Source organism: Pituophis catenifer, unplaced genomic scaffold, assembly GCF_029215685.1.
Source record: "Pituophis catenifer annectens isolate HBS135680 unplaced genomic scaffold, rPitCat1.0.hap2 SCAF_7, whole genome shotgun sequence".
In the NCBI taxonomy this organism is placed as follows: Eukaryota; Metazoa; Chordata; class Lepidosauria; order Squamata; family Colubridae; genus Pituophis; species Pituophis catenifer.
The window spans coordinates 81,935,865-81,956,528 of NW_027256887.1; the positions used below are offsets into that span (position 1 = coordinate 81,935,865).

The following is a 20,664-nucleotide window of genomic DNA, read 5'->3' on the forward strand; positions in this document are numbered from 1 at the left end:
CCATCTTGAAATCTCAATTCCTCCCCCCTCCAGTACAAACAGTTTCCCCAAATCGTTCTTCACGCTATGGCTGGGTTCATATGAACCATAAATTACTGTGTGAAAACCACACGCTATTGTATGAATACCATTTTGTGAAAACCAGATTATAAATTAACAATGGGAGGTTTGTTTATAATTCACACAATCATTTCTGTAGGACAAATGGAAATGAAACAGCTTTGTAAACTATGGATCAGTGTGTTGTGTAAACACAGCTGAAGTCCCTCTAATTTACTAACCGAAAAAAGGTGAAAACAGCTGTAAACTCATTAAATGGCTAAATAATGAAGCGATAGAAACCAAAAACATCAGAATATGTCTTTTCAAGTCTGTGTTTTCACAGTGCTCTAGTCCAAAATGTCTTTGGATAGTTAATGGCTTATTTTCAGTGGTGGGATTCAGCCAGTTTGCACTTATTCGGGAGAACCGGTTGTTGGAAGAAATCTTATTTTGTTTTTCCCCCCACTTTACAGGGCTAATCCTGTAAGGAAGGCAGGAAGGAAACATTCTGGTGTTGATTCTAGCCTAATCTTTATTGCCCTGTTTACAGAAACTGCCTCTCTGATTAACCCTTATTACATTGTAACAGCTAAGGCGAAGCGCCCATCGGTGTCAGTGATGTTGAGTTGGCCACGCCCACACAGTCACATGACCACCAAGCCATGCCTACCCAGCTGGTCATTAGGGCAGAGAACCGGTTGTTAAATTATTTGAATCCCACCACTGCTTATTTTGTAGTATGAATCTGGCCAATCTGGAAAATTTATCTTACAGTTCAGTTAAACAAACAAACAATCAAACAAAACAAACAAACAAAACAAAACAAACAAACAAACAAACATAGAATATTGAGTTAACTTGGGCAACCAGAGGTCAGTTAACCACGTTTGTGTGCTGGGATGTGGCAGTCATTATCTCTCCAAAGAAAGACATGATTTTAGTGTCATCTGCTATTGTGGCACCTTCACAACTTGTTAATCATGTACACTGGCCATTTCCACACTGCAATAGCCAGCAATTTGCACAGTGATTGTTTCGAGGAACTAAATTAGCCAATAAACCTTACTTGTGTAAACTTTGGGTAGAGCAAGGGTGTCCAACCTTGGCAACTTAAAAACCTGTGGACTCCAACTCCCAGAATTTTTGGAGTTGAAGTCCACAGGTTTTAAAGTTGCCAAGGTTAGACACCCCTGGTGCAGAGATCCCAAACCAGAAAGGAAGGAAATTTTCCAGAAGGGAAGAGTTTCTTGGAAATTTAGCACTGAAGAAGGACGAGGAGAAGTTGTTTTAAATCAACAAAATTATCTCCTCCATGGTTTCATTACGATGCAACGTAGAGTTCACATTTTGTGTTCCAAAACCACACCTTCTTTTTCCAACTTCCACGTCCTTGTCCCAGACTTGACATGGCACTGCACAATTTTAACAAGCCCTGTTATTTATGAATTTTCAAGACCACCATATTTCACCCAGGAGCCATATCACAATCTCAGTTGGATCATTAATGGGAACTTCTCAGATATCTTCCTCAGGATCTTGAACTTAGACTGAGTTCCAGATTCTTCTTTCTGAAGCGATGCTAATGTCAATCTCTAATCCCAATGACTGGCAAGAGGTTTGGCTTGATCAAGGAATAGTACAGTTAGGAGTTCCACAGTTTGCTCATAATGAGTCCGCCATTTGCAGTCATGTCTGCATGAGCATCCAAGATAATTTTCAAAAAGGAGTATCTCCAGCGACTTGCATCTCCTTGTGAGAGGACACTTCTGTCTTTGGACTGATATTGGACAATTTAATGTCAGATACTTCTCCAGTTTTAATGTCGTTCATCATTTGATTGCCTTGCCTGCAACGTTTTATGATTAAAGTGCAAAGGATGATATAAAGAAAGAAGCTTCCAAATCTTAGTGCAGTAACGACCCCTAGGTAGACGTTTCTAGGAGAAAAAACACAGAGGGAGAACAAGCTGAGTTGGAACAGAGCAGAAATGTTTCCCAGAAGAAGAGGTCTAGCATCTTCACCTTTGGAGATCAATCACAGCCTTTCAAAAGAAGTCAGAAGATTCAGAAACTACGGTATTCACATATCAGGCAGTCATGTTTTGTCCAATAATGGTTTATTTAATAAACCACAATTAAAGAGGTCCATATCAGAATGTTAACAGTGGCTAAGTTCCATACTGCAGTCTGCCTAGTTTGGGTTTAGTGTGTTGTATGAACCGAGACTAAAATTATGGAGCTATGCTGCAGTCTCCCCTCTTTCATTACTGAATTGTGTTCTCATATTCTTTTTCTTTCCTGTCCATGTCTTTCTGTCAGTGTTCTTGCCCTTGTCCTTTCCTCCCTCCCTCCCTCTCTCCTTCCCATCCATTCATCCATCCATCCATTCATCTCTCCCTTACCTCTTTGCTTCCTGCCTTCCTTTTTTCCATCCATTCATCAACACTCTCTTTGTTTTCCTTCCTTCCTTCCTTCCTTCCTTCCTTCCTTCCTTCCTTCCTTCCTTCCTTCCTCCCTCCCTCCCTCCCTCTCTCCCATCCATCCATCCATCCATCCATCCATCTCCTCTTTGCTTCCTGTCTTCCTTTTTTCCATCCATCCATCAGCACTCTCTTTGTTTTTCTACCTTCCTCCCTTCCTTCCTCCATTCCTCCCTCCCTCCCATCCATCCATCCATCCATCCATCCATCCATCCATCCATCACCTCTTTGCTTCCTGTCTTCCTTTTTTCCATCCATCCATCAGCACTCTCTTTGTTTTTCTACCTTCCTCCCTTCCTTCCTCCATTCCTCCCTCCCTCCCATCCATCCATCCATCCATCCATCCATCCATCCATCCATCACCTCTTTGCTTCCTGTCTTCCTTTTTTCCATCCATCCATCAGGACTCTCTTTATTTTCCTTCCTTCCTTCCTTCCTTCCTTCCTTCCTTCCTTCCTTCCTTCCTTCCTTCCTTCCTTCTTTCCTTCATTCCTTCCCTCCCTCCCTCTCTCCTTCCCATCCATTCATCCATCCATCCATCCATCACCTCTTTGCTTCCTGTCTTCCTTCTTTCCATCCATCCATCAGCACTCTCTTTATTTTCCTTCCTTCCTTCCTTCCTTCCTTCCTTCCTTCCTTCCTTCCTTCCTTCCTTCCTTCCTTCCTTCCTACCTACCTACCTTCTTTCCTTCATTCCTTCCCTCCCTCCCTCCCTCCCTCCTTCCTTCCTTCCTACCTACCTACCTTCTTTCCTTCATTCCTTCCCTCCCTCCCTCTCTCCTTCCTTCCTTCCTTCCTCCCTCCCTCTCCCCGAAAGCTATATTAATACAAATAAAAAGACTTGTCAACATGTGACAGGTATTCTATGAAAGGTCTTCTTCATCCTTATTTAAGGTGTGAAAACAGATTTACTCATCCACACCCAACACAGCAGAAGCTCACAATTTTAGAGCCGTAGACTCGTTTCCTCCCTTGAGGCTTACCTGAATGCTTTGGTATCATATACCCTGCAAGCCCCAGATCCACCGCAAGTTTTCACACCCCATTTCAAGCAGGTCTGGTCAATCAAAGCTCCAAAGTAAATCGGTGCAGGAAGCCCTCCTGAAATAGGACAAAAGAAACACATAAGACAGACTTACTCAGCAAGGCTTGAGAGGAACAAAAATTCAGTGGCTGAGTATGTGCAGTGAAAACTTAATGGCTTAGATTAAACTCCTAAAAAAGAAACAAGGAGTAGGAAGTGCTAAGGACTTTGGTTGAAGTCGTATTTCCAGACGGTGCAGGGACTACTGGCTGTATATATAAATGATGTGGCATTGACATCCTGTTCTAACCCTGTCACTCCGGTCACTGCAAATGACATCTACAGGCACATTTTGATCCTCCACTTTCAACATGATGTTTTCCTATATAAATCACCTGACAGGGGTGGGTTCTACATTTTTTTACTACCGGTTCTGTGGGCATGGCTTATTTTGTGGGTGTGGCTTGGAGGTCATGTGACTAGGTGGGCGTGGCTAGCTGGTCAGTGTCATTTCTGGAAGGTCCTCGCATTTACGACCAGTCCTCGCACTTACGACCCGACTCATTTGTTTGCTTTTAATACTGATCAGCTGAGGACGGCCCTTTGAAGCCCCGCGGCAAGAGTTTAAACAGTTTTTTTTCCCTCTAGTCATCAGCTGGGACTCAGGAGGCAGCAATAGATTGGGGGTGGAACCAAATAAAAGGTAAGAATAACGTGGGGGGGGTGGGAGGGTGGGAGGGTGGGGGGGGAGAACCGGTTCGGTGACGTCATATCGTCACCGCTACCGGCTCGGCCGAATTGGACCGAACCGGGAGGAACCCACCACTGTCACCTGAGCCAGGTGATAAAACTGTCTGGTTCAGGTGGTTCATAGTACAGATGGTCCCTAACCTACAACCGGTAATGGAGTCTGCCTTTTATGGTACTAAGCAGTGGTGGGTTTCAAAATTTTTTACTATCGGTTCTGTGAGTGTGGCTTGGTGGGCATGGCGTGGCTTGGTGGGTGTGGCTTGGTGGGCATGGCAGGAGAAAGATACTGTAAAATCTCCATTCCCACCCTACTCCAGGGGAAGGATACTGTAAAATCTCCATTCCCTCCCCAATCCAGGGGTAGGTTACTGCAAAATCCCCATTTCCTCCCGATCAGCTAGGACTTGGGAGGCAGAGAATAGATGGGGGCGGGGCCAGTCAGAATTTTTATTACCAGTTCTCCAAACTACTCAAAATTTCCACTACCAGTTCTCCAGAACTGTCAGAACCTGCTGAAACCCACCTCTGGTACTAAGTCATGACAGTCATAAAATAAGTTACCACATGACCATTTGTATGATCGTTTTTTTTTGGGATGGTGAAGTGACCGCCATAGTTGTAATGCAAACCCATTATGGCCTAATTTTTGCTGAAAGACAGAAGTAAATGCCAATTTTCTACAAAAAAAATTGTAAAATGATGTCATGAGACTACGGGACACTAAAAATGGATGTAAATGTAGGCTGGCCGGGTCATAAGTATCTGAGGGAAGGTCTGTCATAACTTCGAATAGTTGCTAACGGGTTGTAAATTGAGGACTACCTGTAGATGCTCATTTGGTGCCATTATACATTTTCTTCTTTTTTAATAACTTTACTGATGGAATTCTGAGATGCAAACCCTGGTGAATTCGAGGATCAATCAGGACCGCCATCTTTTTTATTCTTAAATGACCAATTTGGTTGATTACCAGTTTAGCATTTGTTTTAAAATAATGCAGCAGAGGTTTCCCTCATGAAATGTTACAAGCATCTGTGACTATTGCTCACTGTAACATGACATGGAGGACAACGGTAAAATAATGAAATTGATAAATGGTTATGAGCCCCTCCTCTTTTTTATATGTGTGACGGAAAAAAAGGAGCAGGGTTTTGACTGTGTAGGTGTGTCTGCCATTTTGAATTATTTGACTACCGCTTCCCTGTGGATTTGTCTTGGGATTCTGCCAATCAAGAGAGGTTAAGAAGGTGAAGTGACAGGAGCTGCCATCTTGAATTATTTGACCAGCACTTCCCTATGGTGGGATTCAAGTAATTTAACAACCGCTTCTCTGCCCTAATGATTTCTTCCAACAACTAGTTTGCCAAGCTGCTCAGAAAGTTAACAACCGGTTCTCCCGAAGTGGTGCAAACTGGCTGAATCCCACCACTGGTTCTCCTGGAGTTTTGTCAGCCAAGAGAGTGTTGGAAGAAACATCCTTCTGGGTTCTGCTCCAAGTGGGGAAACAGACACTGGAAACATGGAGACTGCTTGGAAAGATGGTTTAATGGTGGACAGGATTACATGGCTTGAGTTCCTGAACAGAAAAGGGCAGATACAGCGAGTTTTTCGAGTTTTATGCTCTCTCTGGCTTTGAACTTCCTGGGACCCAGAAAGAGTACCCTGATTGGTTGTCAGACTCCCAGGGGGTGGGGGTCTTAGCTAGACTTACTGGCTGATGTAATCTTCCCAGGTGCCATGTGGTGAGTTTCTGTCTAGATGGGTCCCATTGTGTTAGTTTCTGTTGCTATTGTGTTGCAAATGTCCTTTGACAAAGGATTGGGTTTCTGCCTCTGGCCCATTAACAAAGGGTGGGGGGCAGGAAGGTGGGAGCTGCTTTGTCTATAAAACATGCTTCTCCATTTTTCATACAGGGAAACATAATATTCTGCCTTCCTAATATTTCCCAAAATATTTCACTCTTCCAGGAAAGGGGCGGGTGCTAACTTCCTACAAGAGATTAAGAAAATGAATTGACAGTAGCAAGAAATTGTCCAATGGCAGTTTGCAGTCTCTAGACTGAAGAAGCCCAGCCTTTTCAAGTCTAGCCTTTTGAAGAATTGCCAAACTGGTCCAGAGGTTTTGCCTAAACTGAGTTAGACTTAAGCAACAAGAAAAGCTTAAAAGAGTGGAGTGGCTATGCCTTCATCACCAACAGCTTTAAAACAGTTCTCCGGAAATTGACATTATCCTGATCTGTCCTGATGACAGACAATTGAGTGCAATATGTTTAGAAGACAGACGATCAAGCAGTGGTGGGTTGCCCCCGGTTCGCACTGGTTCTATAGAACCGGTAATAAAACCGGAGGGAGGCCCCGCCCACTGACCCTGATGTCATGAAAATGCTTCTGCGCTTGCAGCCCCGTTGCAAACCGGTAGTAAAGGTAAGTAGAACCCACCCCTGCGATCAGGGTATGTTACTCTTAGGATACCACATTACTCAGTTTCTCTCCAAAATTTTAAGCATCTCATGGATAATAGATAAGGTTATCTGCTTAAAAACTAAAATGAAATCGGAATCTATTTACCAAGGACTCTTCCACATAAAGCTTCAATGCCCACCGCAAAAGATTTCAAATCTGGTGAAACCGATCTGAAAAAAGATGAGGGGGAGAAGTTCAAAAGTGAGTTTAGACAAGGAACGTTGAAATAAATGCATTTTAGAGGGAAGACAGAAAATAAGATTGTAAATATTGGTTGGAATTTTTTTTAAATTTCTTTCTTTTTCTATCATTTCTTTCTGTTTCCCCCCCTTTTTTCTTTTTTCTTCTCTTTCTCTTCTTTCTTTTGCTTTAAATTTGTCTTTTAGTGAGGAAAAATTCTTAATAAAAATAATAATAATAAAGAAATGAAATGAAATCCGAAAACAAGCTAGTCAGCATAATTTCCTGGTGTGGTTCAGAATTAAAACCAACTGGAATGGTGTATAATCAAACAGCAACTAAGTACTGACTCAAATTAAGCACAGGCTTAAAGTTCACCCACTGAAAAAAAAAAACAATCCATCAGCATGAATTAAATATCCTTAAATGCTCATAAACATAAATAAATGTTTTCTTCTTGTCCTATTTGGTAATGTCATTTTAAATCTTTGTATCCTTTTGTAGAATTTTAAAATTCTATTCTAATGTTTAAACAGTGTTGTTATTCATCCTCAAGTCTTTGGATTAAAAATTAAATAAATAAGTGTGGGCGTGATGTGAAATTACAACTTTCGATTTGCGAAAATCGATTTGTGTAACAACAATATGTTTCCATGACTAGAAATTTCACTGGGAACTAGCAATACAATACAATTACAATAGCAGTTGTAAAAAAAAAATTATCATGTTGGATTTCAACAATGCATTACAGGTAGTCCTTGGCTTATGACTATAATGGAGCCTGCAGTCATGACAGATATAAAACAGGTTGGTCCAAAATTGACCCAATTTTAAGACCTTGTTTTGTGACCTGTTGTTAAGCTAAAGCTATGGTTGTAAAGCCACGGCTGTGGTCTTGAAGCAAACATTGGATCCTGCAACATTATCCTGGGATACATATATTTACCTTCATTCGTTAAAGCAAACACCATGGTCATAAAACAAATACTTCAGTCATTCAGCAAACGCCACCGTTGTTAAGTCCCAAAGGTGCTTTTTTTCAAAAGGCAACTGGACTTTCTGGCTTTTTTTTTTTTTTTTGAAGATGTTTTGCTTTTCATCCAAGAAGCTTCTTCAGCTCTGACTGGATGGTGGAGAATAGAAAGAGCTGAAGAAGCTTCTTGGATGAGAAGCGAAATGTCTTCAAAGAAAAGAAGTTGTGAATGCTCCCAACACTGGACGTTGGATAAGAGGTTGGATAACCATTTGTCTGAAGTGGTGAAATAAAATACAGTAATGTGTTTGAAATCTGAGCACTGCCTTTTGACACTTAGAACAGAGGTGGGTTTCAGCAGGTTCTGACCAGTTCTGGAGAACCGGTAGTGGAAATTTTGAGTAGTTTGGAGAACCGGTAGTAAAAATTCTGACTGGCCCCGCCCCCATCTATTCTCTGCCTCCCGAGTCCCAGCTGATCCAGAGGAAATGGGGATTTTATTTTATTTTATTTTATTTTATTTTATTTTATTTTATTTTATTTTATTTTATTTTATTTTATTTTATTTTATTTTATTCAATTTATATCCCGCCCTTCTCCAAGTGGACTCTGGGCGGTGCACAGCCAGAACTAAAACACATATCAATACAAAATTTAAAATTATTAAAAGAATTAAATAACTGTGGCCCGAAAATTTAAAACATTGAAAATTAAAACCCCTTTGACAATTTAAAAAGCTAAAAACTAAAAAAGTGGGGGGGGGGTTTCACGCCAGCCCTGCTTGATGGAAAAGAAAAGTTTTTAGGGCACGGCGAAAAACCCGGAGATCTGATATATCCGATATTTTGCAGTAACCTTCCCCTGGAGTGGGGAGGGAATGGAGATTTTACAGTATCCTTCCCCTGCCATGCCCACCAAGCCACGCCCACAGAACCGATAGCAAAAAATTTTGAAACCCACCACTGACTTAGAAGGAACTGCAAAACAAACAATGAATAGAAGGGTATGATTTTACAGTATTTTTTACAGTATTATTTTTTACAGTAATTTTACAGGATTACACCAGTTTGTCCCCCCGCCCCCGTTGTGCTTTAAAAAAGGACGAAAGAAAGAATGAAAAAGTCTTCACCTAAACATAAGCATATACGTTGGCGTTCCTCCCAAAGATAAGATAAATGCAGTTATGGACAACAACACTAAAAAGTAAGGGAATTCTTTTGTACAATTATCCCTTGGACATTGACCCAGAACTGCAGAAAAATTACCAGCTCCTGAAACTCCTAGACAACTGCAGTTTTGAAATACCTGCAAGACAAAAGAAAACTGAAGTAAGTGTTTGGAATGGTCTTCGTTTCCAAATCTCTATCTGCGTGATTGTTTGCAAGCAATGTAATTAATGGTGTCTAGGAATGTTAATTATTTCCAAAGTAACAGAATAACTGAGTTGGAAGAGATCTTGGGGGTCTTTTACTCCAACCCCCTACTTAGGCAGGAAACCCTATATCATTTCAGACAAATGGTTGTCCAATCTCTTCTTAAAAGTCTCTAGTAATGGAGCACCCACAACTTCTGGAGGCAAGTTGTTCCACTGATTAATTGTTCTAACTGTCAGGAATTTTCTCCTTAGTTCTAGGTTGCTTCTCTCCTTGATTAGTTTCCATCCATTGTTTTTTTTTATTATTATTTATTTTTTATTTATATGCCGCCCTTCTCCGGAGACTCAGGGCGGCTTACAATGCGCTAAGCAATAGCCTTCATCCTTTTGTATATTTATACAAAGTCAGCTTATTGCCCCCACAACTGGGTCCTCAATTTACCTACCTTAGAAAGGATGGAAGGCTGAGTCAACCTTGAGCCTTGGAGAGATTCGAACCTGCAGTAATTGCAGGCAGCTGGTCTTAATAACAGGGTGCTTTAGACCACTGTACTACCAAGGCTCTACTTGTAGACCACTCTACTACCAAGGCTCTTTCTTGTCTTGCCTTCAGGTGCTTTGGAGAATAGGTTGACCCTCTCTTCTTTGTGACAGCTCCTTAAATATTGGAAGACTGCTATCATGTCACCCCTAGTCCTTCTTTTCATTAAACTAGACATATCCAGTTCCTGCAATCGTTCTTCATATGGTTTAATAATTGCTATGTTTTCATCTGTCCTCAGATTCTTCCAAGCAGAATCCAAGGAGAATTAAAGACATGCTTCCTAAATTATTGATGATTATTTCCAGGGATTTATTTTAAAAAGGGGAATAATGCAACATGTCCCTTGACCTTGTGTGACATAGGGACAATCAGGAAAGCCAATTGCATTCTCTAAGCCTTTGAGAAGAAAGAGTCCATTTTCTTTGGTTGCATGACAAGTTCTCCTTGCTATTTAACCTTCCCTCCAGCAATTCTAGTAATTATTGTTGAAAGAATGGAAGAAGGATGCTCATGGGAGAGATCAGGATGATGGCTGTAACTGTGCTATTGAACGTAAAAAAAGAGGTAAGGCTTTGTACAATTGGTGACACCGTGTTGGTCCTTGATGCTCTCTGAGCTTGGTTATTTTCTTGCAGATTAATTACCCAACTAGGTAACATTATCAGGGGTAGAAGGGAGTGGGTATTCTATTCTATTCTATTCTATTCTATTCTATTCTATTCTATTCTATTCTATTCTATTCTATTCTTATTCCATTCTTATTCCATTCTATTCCATTCCATTCGTAGCTCAGGATTGAACTTTGGAGTCCTTGATGCTTAGTGGTTTTCCTGAAGACATTTCATTATCCAACTAAGTAACATCATCAGTGTGAGTGAGTGTGGGGTTTGCTCTCTTCTGTCAACCATATTGACTTGTTTTATCCTTTATTGCCATATGGAATCTTCTTCTGGATTTCCAGGAAGTTGGTGGAAAAGTCAGAAGAGACTATTATGCCATTAGCTCCAACAATGTGACATTCAGCATGAAGTTGCCTAGTATCGCTTTGGGCAGTGAGACGGGCGGCACATAAATTTAATAAATAAATAAATAAAATAAATGTCAAGGGAAGCCACACCAATGGGGAACTTTGAACAAGCTTGGATAGAAGTGAAGCACCCCTGTGAACATTTGCCCAGATCTAATATTCTGTGACTTGCTCATTTTTCAGGAAACTAAGAACTTGTTAATTTATTGATTCAATTTATATGCTGCCCATTTTTCCTAGAAGGTGTCTCTAAAAATAGATAGATAGATAGATAGATAGATAGATAGATAGATAGATAGATAGAGATGATAGATGATAGATAGATCAATAGATCGATAGATCGAGATAGATTGAAATAAATGATAAATATAGATGATCTAGGTAGATAGATAGATAGATAGATAGATAGATAGATAGATAGATAGATAGATATGATCTAGAGATAGATAGATAGATAGATAGATAGATAGATAGATAGATAGATATAGATGATAGATGATAGATGATAGATAGATCAATAGATCGATAGATCGAGATAGATCGAAATAAATGATAAATATAGATGATCTAGGTAGATAGATAGATAGATAGATAGATAGATAGATAGATAGATAGATAGATAGATAGATATGATCTAGAGATAGATAGATAGATAGATGATAGATAGATAGATAGATAGATAGATAGATAGATAGATAGATAGATAGATATAGATGATAGATGATAGATAGATCAATAGATCGATAGATTGAGATAGATCGAAATAGATGATAAATATAGATGATCTAGGTAGATAGATAGATAGATAGATAGAGATGATCTAGATATAGATAGATAGATGATAGATAGATGATAGATGATAGATGATAGATGATAGATGATAGATAGATAGAGATGATCTAGATAGATAGATAGATAGATAGATAGATAGATAGATAGATAGATAGAGATGATAGATAGAAAGAAAGATATAGATGATAGATAGATATAGGTGATAATAGATGATAGATAGATAGAGATAGATGTTAGATAGATAGAGATAGAGATAGACTGACAGACAGACAGACAGACAGACAGAGATAATGAGAACATATTTCCTTTCCATTGTAGGGATATAGTATAACATTTCTGCATTTACCAAATCCTTTCCACTTCCCAAGGACGTTTTGCAGCCAGCTAAACATGGGTTCATGTAGGTGATACCGTTGTCTCCACAAACTGGGTCCCAGTGGGTCGCTTCACAGCCGCAGTTAGAGTTGCAGGCAGATAATGGCTTCTCTTTGGAGAAGGACACTTCTTTGATGCTAAAAGAATAGTGATGGAGCCGTCATCAATCCAAAGAGGGAAAGATAGACCTATTCCCAGCCAAAACAATACCATCTGTGCATAAGAGGGAAGAACTATTGCAGAAGGATAACAAAGTGCTGGAAAACAACCCGATGCAAGATAGAAGGATCCCAAAACAGACCAATAAGACTGACTTCTCCCAGAAAGAACACTCTTGAATCTGTTGGACTGATGATGTGTCCCCGCCACCCCCACCCAATGCTGTGCTTTAATTTACTTTGTACCTTTTTATGGGAAAATCATCCCAGGGAAAGAGGTTTATGTTTTCTACCTTATCCTCGGGATGATTGAGGATTCCTTTCCAAATTCTCTCTCAGTAATTCCCCACCCCACTCCGCCCTCAGTTTATGGATAATCCTCGACTTACAACCACACAGTGAAAGCTGCCCATTATGATCATAAGTCACAATGGTTGTAAAATGGGTTGGTCGCGTGACCGATCAGATTTTACTACCTTTTTATGGTAGTTAAGTGAACACCGCAGTCATTAAGTGAAACCATGGTTTGGTATGGACTCAGTTTTTCCCAAAAACCAGAAATGCTGAACTGAGATCATGTGACCGGAGGGGGACAATCGTCAGAACTTCAGATGCTGGTCATAAGGCCTCTTTTTGATTTGTTTGTAACTGAATGGTCGGTTATAAATCAAGGACTAGCTCAGTGGTGAGATTCAGCCGGTTCGCTCAGTGATGGGATTCAGCCAGTTCGCAGCAGTTCAGGCAAACCAGTTGTTAAATTATTTGAATCCCACTACTGGACTAGCTGTAGTTTATTGTTAGAGATGATGGTTAGCATTTGCTAGTGTTGCTATTTTCTGATTCTCCTCTAGTCATCAATCTGAAGCTCCTGGATACGGGGAAAAAAATCCTGATTGGAAGAATTCCTACTGGGCTTTTTCCAAATTGAAAAAGAGAGATTTCAAAAGGACAAGTGTCCGGGAAGCCACTCTACATTCGCAAGTGTGTGGCTCTAGTGTCCCTGACTCCTCAATAGTTCCTTGGGACCTATTGACCACAATGGGCAATAAGGCGGCAAGGTCTAGATCAGGGGTCTCCAAACATGGGAACTTTAAGACTTGTGGACTTCAACTCCCAGAATTCTCCAGCCAGCCATGCTGGAAAGATGGAAGGATGAGTCAACCTTGAGCCTGGTGAGATTCGAACTGCCAAATTGCCAGCAGTCAGCAGAAGTCGCCTGCAGTACTGCCTTCTAACCACTGCGCCACCGTAGCTCTAAAACATGCATTCACTGCCTCTTCCTCCCATCACTCCCCAAAAGAGGAATCAGGTCACAAACCCAGAATAGTTGACGGTCAAACCAGCCACTTGAAGCACTTGGCAACTGGCACCAAAGTAAAACAGGTTTAACAGGAAGCCTGTCACGAAGGTGATACAGGCAAACTTTGCCATGGCCGCGATGTGCAGTTTGAACTTCTTGATGATAAAACCTCCCAGGAACATCCCCACAATGGTGATAGGTAAGACGATCACACCTACAAGGGAAAGGGAGCAATGACATCATCACACGCGACACTGAACACAAAACACATTTCTTTCTTCAGAATAACAGTTACCATAACCCACTGCCAGGAGTACCGGGAGTCCTCGACTTACAACCATTTGTTTGGTGAGCATTCCAAGTTACAACGGCATGGAAAAAAGGGACTTATGACCATGTTTAACGCTAACGACCCTTTCAGTATCCCCGCAGTCACGTGATCTGGAAAACTGACTCACATTTATGACAGTTGCAATGTTCCGCGGTCATGTGATCCCCTTTTGCAACCTTCTGAGGAGCAAAGGCAATGGAGAAGCCAAAATCACAACAACTGGGCAGTGGTGGGATTCAGATAATTTAACAACCGGTTCTCTGTCTTAATAGCCGGCTGGGTAGGCGTGGCTGGGTGGGCATGTGACTGGGTGGGCATAGCCAACTCAACATCACTCATGTCGAGGGGCACCTCACCTTGCCCAGCCTCTCCTCTCCTCGCCATGCCCAGCCCGGCCCCGCCTTGCTCCTTCCCGCCCAGCCACTTCTTCTTACACCCAGCTACACACCGAGTACTCACCAGCTACTCCGTGAGCGGCTGGGTGGCTGGGCGATCAGGTGGGCGGTGAGGCGAGGAGTGGCTGGGAGAGGAGGGGTGAGGTGGGGCCAGGTGTGACGAGGCACACTATTCAGCTGGTTCGCCAAACTGCACAAAAAGTTAGCTACCAGTTTTACCGAATCTGTGTGAACTGGATGAATCCCACCACTGCAACCAGGTAACTAAATTAACAACTGCAGTGATTCACTTAAGAATTGCATCTAGAAAGGTTGTAAAATGAGGCAAAACTCCCTTAACGACCGTCTTGCTTAGAAATTTTGAACTCAGTTGTGGTTGTAAGCCGAGAACTACCTGTAATAATTATCTGCCTCATTTTGGCAGGGTCACAAGACAATGCCAGCTGTGGGTGAGGTCAGAACCAAATTTGAGAATGGCCACTGTTTTCTCCCCTAATGCTCCTGCTGTCTCTGGCATCCTCATTTCTTGCTATATTCTTTGGCCTTCCCTTCTATCAGGGATGGGCTGCTACGGGTTCACCTGGGTTCGGGAGAACCCGTAGCTAACGTTATGGCTGGTTTGGAGAACCTCCAGATCCCACCCCTGGCTGGCCCTGCCCACCCCACCCCCCCGCCCCTCCCACCCCTCCCAGGAGTCTCCACGCAGCCCATTTTGGATGTGAGATAAGTGCAGGGCCCGCACGGAGGCTCGGGAGGGGGGAAAATGGGCCTCCCGGAAGTTCCGGAAGGCTGGAAATGGGCCTGTTTCCGCCCTCCAGAGGGCCTCCAGAGCCCAGGGGAGGCAGTTTTTGCCCTCCCAGAGGCTTGAGCCTGGGGAGGGTGAAAACACACACACACCCCCGGTGCAGGAGGCCGACTAGGCCACGCCTACCATGGCCACGCAAACTCAGCAACTGGGCAGAGAACCTGTTGCTAAAATTTTTGAAGCCCACCCCTGCCTTCTATCCTGCTCTTCCTCTTTCTCTCTACTATCCAAAGCTCCCCCCTATTCACACAGATTTCATTCTTACAGGAAAAGGATGTCCACCAATATATCTTATGTGCCTGCTCAATCTCATGGAGTATCTATTATTTTTGTGTAGTGGTTAAGGCACCAAATTAGAAACCGGGAGACTGTGAGTTCTAGTCTCATTTTAGCCATGAAAGGCAGCTGTGTGACTTTGAGCCTATCACCAGGAGACAGTGAGTTCTAGTCCCATCTTAGACATGAACACCAGTTGGGTGGCTTTAGGCCAATTACTTTGGGATGGTAAATTCCAGTTCCAGCTTAGGCATCATTCAAAGCCAATCACCAGGAGACTGTGAATTCTAGTCCTGCCTTACCCATGAAAGCCAGCTGGGTATCTTTGGGCCAATCACTGTCTCTCAGCCCAACCTATCACAAAAGACTTGTAGTTGAGGAGAAAATAGGAGGAGGAAGATGTATGGATAATAAAAAGAAGAGTTTCACCTACCAATAAGAAAGATGGCTCTTGAGACAGAGATGTTGAACTGCTGCTCCATAAACTTTGATTCAAAGGTTATGATGCCAACCAGAGAATTGTACTGGAGGATTGTAAGGAGCAAATAGATCAGGAAGATGGGGTTTCCAAACAGCTTTTTCAAAGTAGGAAAGAAATCTGGAATAGCAAAAATAAATAAACTAAAAGGATAACCAAATTCAATACCAGGTCTATTTAGCCCTGAAACTATTTTCGATTTTTGTTCAAATTTGTAATGAAAAAATATGATTTTACAAGGAGGAAAAATCATGGATGATAGAATCAAGTCATTTAATAAGTCGTTAACTAACATGACACATCCGACAGAGCTAATTGGATAGTACCAGGGTCAAAGTGAGTTAGCAATAGCAATAGCCCTTAGACTTATATACCACTTCACAGTGCTTTACAGCCCTCTCTAAGCGGTTTACAGAGTCAGCCTATTGCCCCCAACAATCTAGGTCCTCATTTTACTGACTTCGGAAGGATGGAAGGCTGAGCCAACTTTGAGCCAATCAGGATCGAAGGAATCGAACTCCTGGCAAGGGGAGCAAAGTTAGCCTGCAATGCTGCACTCTAACCACTGCACTCCCACAGCTCACAGCTAGGACACTCAGAGAGGTTCTCAAAATGCTAATACGAAAGAGATCCTTTCCAAAGCATACAGCTTTGAAAACCTGATACTTCCGGACAGGGGTGGGATTCAAAACTTTTAGCAACTGGTTCTCTGCCCCGTTGCTGGGTGGGTGTGGCTATAGTGGGTGTGGCCTACTTGGCCTTCTGCACCACGGTGGGGGTTTCTCGCCCTCCCCAGGCTCCGGAGGCTTTTCTCGAGCCTCCAGGAGGTAGAAAACCGCCTCCTCCGGGCTCCAGAGGCCCTCCAGAGGCTGGAAATGGGCCCATTTCCAGACTGCCAGTACTTCCAGTAGGCCCAGTTTTCACCCTCCCCAGACTCCAGAGGTTTTTCTCGAACCTATCTCACTGGGCTCCGGAGACCCTCTGAAGGTCAGAAACAGGCCCATTTCCAAACTTCCGGAACTTCTGGGTGGCCCATTTTTCACCCTCCCAGAGCATCCACGCAGGCCCTGCACTTACCTGGCATACAAAATGGGTCGCATGGAGACTCCTGGGAGGGGCAGGGTGGGGTGGGTGGGTCCACCCAGTCCTTGCAACTACCGGTTCGGCAAACCAGACATAAAATTAGCATCTGGTTTTCCCGAACCACTCTGAACCGGCTAAATCCCACCCCTTCTTCTGGATTCAATTTAGATATATGAGACATACTTTTCTAACCACTTTTAGAAATCTCTTGTAAACCTCTTCAGTTACTAGGAACTTTTGGATCAACAAATTTTACAGCACCGATGGATTTTCCTTCAATTATTAGAGAAAGGAGTTTTAATACAGGTTTAAGGACTTAAAAACTTCTTTTGCAGCAAAAGTATGATTGGGAACTTTGATTTTGGTGTTGTTTTCAATTCTCTTTAAAAGAAATTATAGGATGCGACATTTTAGGCCAGACACTATAGGAGCCGGAAGAATAAAAAAATTATACTTAAAGGAGAAGGACCATTAAATTTCACTAACTGAATGCACAAAGTGTTTTAATATTGGATATATTGAAGGTTATTTGTGAACAATGAAACATAAATTAATTTTAAGGAAGCCTGTCACTATAGATACTGTGTTTAAAAGCTGTTACAGAAGAGGAACACATTTTACTGGACAAGACAGACTGATCTGAAAGTGAATTTAAAAATGTCAGGCTAGAAGAATGATATGGAAAAAGATGCAACCCTGGCGGTACAATTGAAATCAGCCGATGTCTTAATAATAAAAAGGGATATACCGAAAACAAACCATAGGAGTGACCTGGATAACTTTTAGGTATTGGATTTAATTTGGAAATATTGCTTGTTAAACTTGTTAAAGTTTTGAAGAATTTTGTGAGAAAAAGACAAAAGAATTTTTTTAAAAAAACCATTCTAGGATATTATCTGAAGGGGGATTAAAGATCAATATTCTTAAAAGTAAAAGGAAGAAATATAAAGTTGATTTATTTGATCAAGGCTAAAATAGCTAAATTGTTATCTCTGCTAACTCTTAATGGACTTTACTGATTAGGACTGAATGACAAGAGTTTAAGGATTTGTTTATAGAGAAGAGAAGGTGGAACTCATTATATAAAGAAATATACAACTTTTTTTTTATTACAGTACTTTATTTTTTCTTTCTTTTCTACTTTTCTATTTTTTCTTTCCTGCACTTTCTTTTTTTTCCCTTCCCATTTGTTTCTATCAGTTTTTCTCTTTTAATTGTAATTTTTAAAAATACAATTATGTTTAAAAACTGGACATGTTTCCAAAAGGTCTTTTTGGAAACCATAGCCACTTCATTTGCATTTATTTATTAAATTGATATGCTGTCCATCCAGGGGTGAAATCCAGCAGGTTCTGACAAGTTCTGGAGAACCGGTAGTGGAAATTTTGAGCAGTTCGGAGAACCAGTAGCAGAAATTTTGAGTAGTTCCGAGAACCGGCAAATACCACCTCTGGCTGGCCCCCAAATGGGGTGGGAATGGAGATTTTGCAATATCCTTCCGCCAGGATTGGGGAGGGAATGGGGATTTTGTAGTATCCTTCCCCTGTCATGCCCACCAAGCCACGTCCACCAAGCCACACCCACAGAACCGGTAGTAAAAACAATTGGATTTCACCACTGCGTCCGTCTCACTCTAAGAAGTGACTCTGGCAATTGAGTAAAAGATTGGAGAACACAGTTTTAGTTGCAAAGTTCAGAATGAGCTACTCATGAAGAGGTCATTCAACCACCTTTTGCAACTTCTGAAACCTTTAGCCCTGGGCGTCTGGGAGCTTCCATTTTGTTCTGGTTGACTTGAGTGATTACATAAACTTCCGTTGACTTCTTAACAACTTGTTCTCCTTCTTGTGGCAAAGAGTAAGGCAGGAACCAGAAAGGAAGAGAGGACATGAAACTGGTGGCGCCACAGATCAACATCCCAAGCCACCAAGCACCGACCCAACGCATGTCTTTGGAATTGATGGTCAGTGTATCTAGGAGAAAAGAAAAATAAAAAGGCAAAATTTCATAGGAAGGCTCTTACTATATTTTAGAATTTAGAATAACAGAGTTGGAAGGACCTTGGAGGTCTTCTAGTCCAACCCCCTGCTTAGGCAGGAAACCCTACACCACTTCAGATAAATGGTTATCCAATCTCTTCTTAAAAACTTCCAGTCTTGGAGCATTTACAACCTTTGGAGGCAAGTTGTTCCACTGATTAATTGTTGTAACTGTCAGGAATTTTCTTCTTAGTTCTAGGTTGCCTCTCTCATTGATTAGTTTCCATCTGTTGCTTCTTGTCCTGTCCTCAGGTGCTTTGGAGAATAGTTTGACTCCCTCTTCTTTGTGGCAACCCCTGAGATACTGGAACACTGCCATCATCTCACCCCTAGTCCTTTTTTTCATCAGACTAGACATACCCAATTCCGGCATCCATTCTTTATATGTTTTAGCCTCCAGTCCCCTAATTATCTTTGTTGCTCTTCTCTGCACTCTTTCCACAGTCTCAATGTCTTTTTTACATCATGGTGACCATGAGGTAAAAATTTTCTATTAAGTATATATCCCTTGGATTGACCTGGATTTAACACTCATGGTGTTCACATGGCATGTTTAATCTTAAACTTGGTTTAACAACATGCAGTTCATTTCCATTTGAACAGCTCCCTATCAGCTCCTCTAATTTTGAAGGCGCTCCATTATCATAAGTAAAGGTTATAGTGGTTTATATTTGCATAACCTGGCCTCTTGCTTAGTGTATCATTCAACTGATTAGGCAAGCCCAGAAAGTGGATTCTTCCAGTAACCAGGTTAAGTAGGTTGTGGGTTGTTGCTTTTTTCTTCCACTCAATTGTGTCTGATTCTTGCTATTACTGCCTTCTTAGGGCTGAGACAGAGTGACTGGCTCAAGGTCACCCAACTGGCTTTGTAGGTGAGACTAGAAGTCACCATCTCCCCATTTCTAGTCTCATGCCTTAACTCACTTTCTGCGGACTAGTCACTTGTAAGAGAAACAACTATAGCCCAGTGGTGGGATTCAGCCAGTTCGCACTTATTCGGGAGAACCGGTTGTTAACTTTCTAAGCAGTTTGGAGAACCGGTTGTTGGAAGAAATCTTATTTTGTTTTTTTTCCAATTTACAGGGCTAATCCTGTAAGGAAGGCAGGAAGGAAACATTCTGGTGTTGTTTCTAGCCTAATCTTTATTGCCCTGCTTACAGAAACTGCCTCTCTGGTTAACCCTTATTACATTGTAACAACTAAGGCGAAGCGCCCATCGGTGTCAGTGATGTTGAGTTGGCCACGCCCACACAGTCACATGACCACCAAGCCATGCCTACCAGCTGGTCATTAGGGCAGAGAACCAGTTTTTAAATTATTTGAATCCCACCACTGCTATAGCCGTGATGGCGAAACTATGGCATGCGTGCCAGAGGTGGCACGCAGAGTTCTCTCTGCTGGCACATGCGCCATCACCCCAGGTCAGATCTCTGTGGCATTTCTTTCATGAGCTTCTGTTTCCCTGCAAACGACAAAACAGAAGCTCACGAAAGAAAAAGGTCTTACCTCTTGCCGCGCTGCCAGTGTTGGGATGCCCTGCCTCCCACCAGCCAGCTGGTCTTCGGGACTCTGCTGCACACCTGCGCATGTCCACGCATGCGCACATTCACACATGTTCATGCATGTGCATGTTCGCACATGCGCACAAGCGCCTTTCAGTTTGGGCATGCGCACGCTTGCAGTTTGGGCACTCGTTGTCTAAAAGGTTCGCCGTCACTGAACTAAAGGATGGCTTCATGTAACAGCCTCATTCACACTCAGTGGTCAGACAACAGC

General features: G+C 42.1%; 1 protein-coding gene across 1 annotated transcript in view; it reads right to left on the minus strand.

The window, feature by feature from the left end:
- Positions 1 to 1,407: 1,407 nt before the first annotated feature.
- Positions 1,408 to 20,664, minus strand: part of LOC139319907 (solute carrier organic anion transporter family member 1C1-like) — a 43,220-nt gene continuing 23,963 nt past the window's right edge. Inside the window, exons 8-15 of the mRNA XM_070947960.1 lie at positions 18,580 to 18,822; positions 15,722 to 15,886; positions 13,500 to 13,695; positions 11,995 to 12,160; positions 9,040 to 9,215; positions 6,863 to 6,927; positions 3,505 to 3,622; positions 1,408 to 1,978 (exon numbers count right to left, since the gene is read on the minus strand). Of these exons, the coding sequence (XP_070804061.1) occupies positions 1,759 to 1,978; positions 3,505 to 3,622; positions 6,863 to 6,927; positions 9,040 to 9,215; positions 11,995 to 12,160; positions 13,500 to 13,695; positions 15,722 to 15,886; positions 18,580 to 18,822 (1,349 nt within the window). The 3' untranslated portion in view covers positions 1,408 to 1,758. The remainder of the gene's footprint in view (positions 1,979 to 3,504; positions 3,623 to 6,862; positions 6,928 to 9,039; positions 9,216 to 11,994; positions 12,161 to 13,499; positions 13,696 to 15,721; positions 15,887 to 18,579; positions 18,823 to 20,664) is intronic.